This window comes from Entamoeba nuttalli (assembly GCF_000257125.1).
Source record: "Entamoeba nuttalli P19 unplaced genomic scaffold asmbl_2525, whole genome shotgun sequence".
Taxonomy (NCBI): Eukaryota; Evosea; order Mastigamoebida; family Endamoebidae; genus Entamoeba; species Entamoeba nuttalli.
Window position 1 is genome coordinate 14,347 of NW_008575393.1, and position 5,484 is coordinate 19,830.

General features: G+C 24.4%; 4 protein-coding genes across 4 annotated transcripts; 1 reads left to right on the plus strand and 3 right to left on the minus strand.

Moving 5' to 3' along the window:
* Window positions 1-1,155: 1,155 nt before the first annotated feature.
* ENU1_030560 (hypothetical protein) lies at window positions 1,156-1,541 on the plus strand (the record flags this gene model as incomplete). Its single annotated transcript, XM_008857288.1, has 2 exons — window positions 1,156-1,417; window positions 1,468-1,541. 2 exons carry the CDS (start codon window positions 1,156-1,158, stop codon window positions 1,539-1,541), a joined length of 336 nt encoding a protein of 111 aa, XP_008855510.1.
* A 6-nt stretch (window positions 1,542-1,547) lies between these two features.
* ENU1_030570 (cell cycle control protein cwf12, putative) lies at window positions 1,548-2,129 on the minus strand (the record flags this gene model as incomplete). Its single annotated transcript, XM_008857289.1, has 2 exons — window positions 1,548-1,778; window positions 1,830-2,129. 2 exons carry the CDS (start codon window positions 2,127-2,129, stop codon window positions 1,548-1,550), a joined length of 531 nt encoding a protein of 176 aa, XP_008855511.1.
* Window positions 2,130-2,209: 80 nt separating this feature from the next.
* Window positions 2,210-3,301, minus strand: ENU1_030580 (PQ loop repeat protein; the record flags this gene model as incomplete). Its single annotated transcript, XM_008857290.1, has 1 exon — window positions 2,210-3,301. The coding sequence occupies one exon, from the start codon at window positions 3,299-3,301 to the stop codon at window positions 2,210-2,212; it is 1,092 nt and encodes a 363-aa protein (XP_008855512.1).
* Window positions 3,302-3,831: 530 nt separating this feature from the next.
* On the minus strand, window positions 3,832-5,118 carry ENU1_030590 (AAA family ATPase, putative; the record flags this gene model as incomplete). The annotated part of the gene is made up of 1 exon (XM_008857291.1): window positions 3,832-5,118. The coding sequence occupies one exon, from the start codon at window positions 5,116-5,118 to the stop codon at window positions 3,832-3,834; it is 1,287 nt and encodes a 428-aa protein (XP_008855513.1).
* Window positions 5,119-5,484: the final 366 nt, after the last annotated feature.

Below are 5,484 nucleotides of genomic sequence, written 5' to 3' on the forward strand. Positions count from 1 at the left end.
GAGTATATCATTTCATTGATTATTTGATATATATTATTGATTTGTTATTTCATACAATTATATTATTTCTTTCATTAATTTCATTCTTTTTATTCATTTCTTTTTATATTATTCTTCTTCATTATTTATTTGTCGTTTTCTTATTATTTCTTTTTCATTCTATTTGATTATTTGATTATTCATTTTATTCAATTTATATTAATTATTATATTTCTTTAAATACTCTTTTATTATTTCTTTTACATCATATTTCTAAAATCTTTTCATTTTCATTCATTTTCATTAACATTCAACTATTGTTATAATTATTTCTATTCTTTATTCTTTATTATTTCATCATCTTATCATCTTTACTCTATATTTCTTTTATTCTTCTCATTTCTTATCTTTATATCTTATTTTTCTTAACTTTCTTTTTATCACTTCTTTCATTTTATTATTATTTATTTAACATTCATGTGTTTTATCAATATTTCTATCAATTAAAGAATGGATTTACATATATTCATTTAAAATTTTCTTCTTTTTGATTATTCTTTTAGTCAATGTCTTCTCTTGTTATATTCTCAATTTATTCCAACCATACTTTTAGTGTCTGTAATTTCCTGAATCGATCCAACACTTCTATCATCTGTTTCTTCTTGGATCCTTCCTTGCTGGTGTGTATATCTCCTTATTCTCTATTATTCTCCACCTCTATTATTTTCTAATTCACTACCTTGTTTTGGTAATCCATTCTTCTTAATTACATCTTCTTCTAGTGTTTTATCGTTTATTTTTATTCTTAACATTTTTATTAGCACATTTATTTATGTTTCTTCATGGATTACCTTGACTAGTTTTTTACTGTTGGAGTTAAATATTCTATTTGCATTATAGTTGTATTTATGGAAAATAATATTATATCGAAATTACTATTACAATATTAATACTAAATACAATCATTAAGTTCTTTGTTTTAACATATAGAGTTATTCTTATATGTCATATCATTGATTAAATTTTAAAGATTTTATAAATATGACAAGAGTCTTTTTAATAACAAATAATATAAAGTGAAAAAAATAAAATAACAAAAATTGACAATTTCCTCAATTTAAAGAAAAAGATGAAAATTAAAGAAGAACTAGGATTTTTATAAACGAAGAAAACACTATGGAAACAGAACCAATTCCTATTGTTGATGTACAAGATTTTGGAAATTACTTTGATAAAGTAGTACGTGTATTTGGTAAAGTACAAGCATCTCAAGGAGAGCCAGGTGAAATTGGAATGAATGTTAATGGGGTTGAAATTACAATTACACAAGAAAATATATGTATTCCAAGTTGTGACAGTGAAACATTATTTGATATTACTGGACTAGTAAAAGGAGAAAACAGCCTTGATCTATTATCCTGTGAACAATGTGACTTTAGTTTGTTAACTCTTATTGACAAAAAAGGATAAGAAGAATTAACTAGTTAGGTGATAAAATCTATGAGGCATTAACTACTATTAAAAAACTTGAAGAATATAAAGAAATATTTGAGTCTAATTGATTTTCATTATTGATTACTTTGTAAAGTTTGTTTTAATTCATTTTGTATTGAAAGCTCTTCTTCTAATAAATCATTAGTTTCATAGTCATCCATTCCATAATACTCTTCCCCTAATAATTGTATGTCTTGTTTTGACATTAATTTTCTATTATTTCTTTTCTGTAATTCTTTTGCTTCAGGTAAATATTGAGCAGCACCAAAGAAAGTAAACTCATCAGACTCTTTTGTTTTTTTTCCCTAACATAATAAGAAACTATGTATAGAAGAATATATTTATTAATAACAAACAAAAGAAACACCACCTAATTGTTTTATTTTACGCTCATACTGTATTCTTTCTTTATTTAAACTATTTATCTCATTATTTAATGCTCGAATAGCATTTTCTCCTAAAGTACCATTTTGAATTTCACTTACTTTTTGTCCCATTTCTTTAATAATCATTTGTCTCCAATATTTTGCTGCTTGTATTGTTTTACATTGATCTGGATGTTTAGGTTTAATTTGAAGGTTTCCTATTTCCTGATCATTTTGCATTAATTTCCATCTATTAAGCATAGAATGGGCTTTTTCTTGACTTCGTGCCATTGTCTGATAAATTATAAGTTTTTTAATAAAAAATACAAAAAAAAAGAAATACAAAAAGTAAAAACTATGAGATGTATTAATTAACTATCAACCATTACAGCTTGTTCCAATTCATTTTCTGTTTCATCGCTATTTCTGTTTTTAACTTGTTCATCCTCTATTTCTATTTCATTACAAATTTCATTAATACCTTCTTTTACAGGTTCAATTACAATTTCTTTTTCTTTATTTTGATTAATTAATTGATGGTATAATTCATTTTTGTGTGTTGAACCTGTCTCTTTGTTTTCTTTCATTTCTTCTACATTAAAATCATTATAATCAGAACCTTTCTTCTTACAACAATATTTATCAATATAATCGTATTTTATTTGTAAAACAACTAAAACAGTATGTTGAATAAATGAAACAATATATGTTGCTAATGTTGTTATATGTTGTTGTGTTGAAAAAAACATATAACACACAATAACAAAACATCCAAGTGTTTGAATTGAATTGGCAGTTAACGATAATGAACCACAATTTTTTGTTCTAAAAGTTCTCCATATCTGCGGTAAATATTCAACAAAAGTTACAATAGAAGAACAAATTCCAAATACATAAGCAAACCAATCAGTAAATGGATGGCACTCACCTATCCAATATATACTAATAAAAACCAATAATATAGATATAATTAAAAATGTTACAGATAATAAAAAGAATATTATTGCTCTGATATAAATTTTATCTTTTTTTGTTTTAAAGAATATTAAATAAAGGGCAAAGATAATAAATTCTAAAACTACTAATGACATCATTTGAAAATATGATAATAAAGGTGGCAAACATTTTCTAGCACCAATATAAGGACAGCTTGCCATTGTAGGATAATTAAGAATAGTAGAATTTACTCCTGCAAAAACTTGATTACAAGTCATAAGTAAAAGATAAGTTGGAGATAATCCTTCTCCATTTTTTCTTCTAATAATTTTGATAGCTTGTGGAAGAACTGATATTATAGTAAATACTAATATAACAATCCCTAAAATTATTTCAAAAGTATTTAAATAATTGATATACCAAAAATGATCAGACTCTGATCCTGTTGCTTCACAATATCTTATCCCATTTGAAAGTACAGTAGGAATAATTAATATAATGATGCTAACTATTTTAGGTATTGTCATTATTTATTTTCATCTTATTTTTTAGATTTCTTTGATTTTGTGAGTATTTTTATATCTTCTGTTTTAGAATATTGAATAACTCCACTTTTATTATTAAAAAGAGTTAGAAAAACTGTTTTAGTGGATTTTAAGAAAAAAGAATTTTAAAATTTTTAATTGAAAAATATAATAGAAATAAGATTTCAAAAAATTCCTTTCTTATTCTTCCAAAAAGTGCTTTAAAATGAAATTTATACTATACAACCTAACTTATTTTATATAGAATTTTATATTTTTCAACCTTATAATAATAAATAATAAAAGTGTTGAATTTTTTTTTCGGTAATAAATTTTCTTATTAAACACAATTTCTTTAATATTTATTTTTAACACCCTTCTAATATTACTCAAAGAAACTAAGAAAGAAATTATAATGTTGTTGGATATATAATTTTAAAAAAATTTATTTCAATATTGTCATAAATAATTGGAAATTTTATCTGAATCTTTCATCAATATTATGTTACTAAAAAATAAGAAAATAAATTAATTTAGTGTTGTGGTTGTGTTGGAAGGATGCTTTCATAGTCTAAAGGTCTTACAAATCGAGAATATACCATTTGCTTTTCTTTCATAATAGGTTTTGGTCGAAGAACATTTTCATTAGTAGAAAATTTCTTTGATTTAAAAAGACAGTGCTTACTCATCAAAGACATTTCCAATGGAACAGAGTATTGTTGTTTCTTAGAAGATCTTCCTAAAGAGTCTAATGTATCTAACAAATTTGACTTTCTTGCTCTTGCTAAATATAAAACACCTTCAAGTAAACAACATTTACAGTCAGGATATCCTAAAACATCAACAGCATACGCAACATTTGATATAACTGTTGTTGCACTAGTATCTGCCATTCCAATATCTTCACTTGCTATTCTTAACATCCTCCGAGTAATATAACTAAGTTTTTCACCTGAAAGAATCATACGTTCTAACCAATAAACTGAAGCATCTTCATCACTTCCTCTAATACTTTTCTGAAATGCACTTATTAAATTATAATGTTCATCTCCTCGTTTATCATAATTAAGAGCTCTTTTTCCAATTACTTCTTGAACAAATTTTATACTAACTTCATTTACTTTTTCCAATTCAGCGTATTGAATCAATTTTTCTAAATTATTTAAAGCCATTCTTCCATCTCCATCGCTTGAATCAACAATCTTATCAATTACTTCATCACTAACTATGTACTTTGAATATTCAGCATTTATTGCCCTTTTAATAATTTCCTTTAATGATACTTCATTCAATCGCTCTAACACAATAACCCTCATAAAGAGAAGTAATTCTCTTGAAAGACAAAACGACGGGACTTGGGTTGTTGTTCCAATTAAACATATTATTTTTTCTTTAAGTAAATCAATAAGAAAGTTTTGTACTGTTGAACTAATACAATGAATTTCATCAATAAAAATAATAGTTTGAGAGTGTGTTGTTTCTTTGTTTTTTTTAATAATACCTTTAAGTTCTTTAACAATGTTTGTATTAACTGAATTTCCATCTAATTCAATAAACGAATTTTCAAAATGCCTTTTAATCAATTTACAGAATGTTGTTTTCCCACACCCAGGTGGTCCAAAGAAAATCATTGAATCAACCCTTCCTAAAACTGTAACTTGATGAATAATGTCGTCTCTAACTTTTAATTGTCCAACTACATCCTCAATTTTTTGTGGTCTTCTTCTTTCAGCCAATGGACCAAAAATAGATGAAAACTCTGTTTTTAAATTTTTTGATTTAACAAAAGAGTATATTGATGTTTGTTCCATTGGTTTCATTAAAAATAAATGCTCCTATCTGATTTAAAGTTTTGAGACAATTAATTCAAACTTTATTTAAAACGAATAAAAAACATGCCATAAATTTTTATTCATGTTCCTTTTTATAACTAAGAAAGTTGATAATTCAAAAGTTCTAGAAAAAATACTCTTAGTAAAATAATAATAATTAATGAAAGTTTCATATGAATAACCAAACAATATATAAATGTAATTGTGTCATAATTTAAGGATGAGTGGGTTTATTGTTGAAGGTTTCTATCTCCTCTTATTACTTATTAACTTCACAAATTATATAATATTTATTTATAGTATAATTAAAAATACCACATAAACTTTTTTTCTAATTAAATAATATCAATTTAT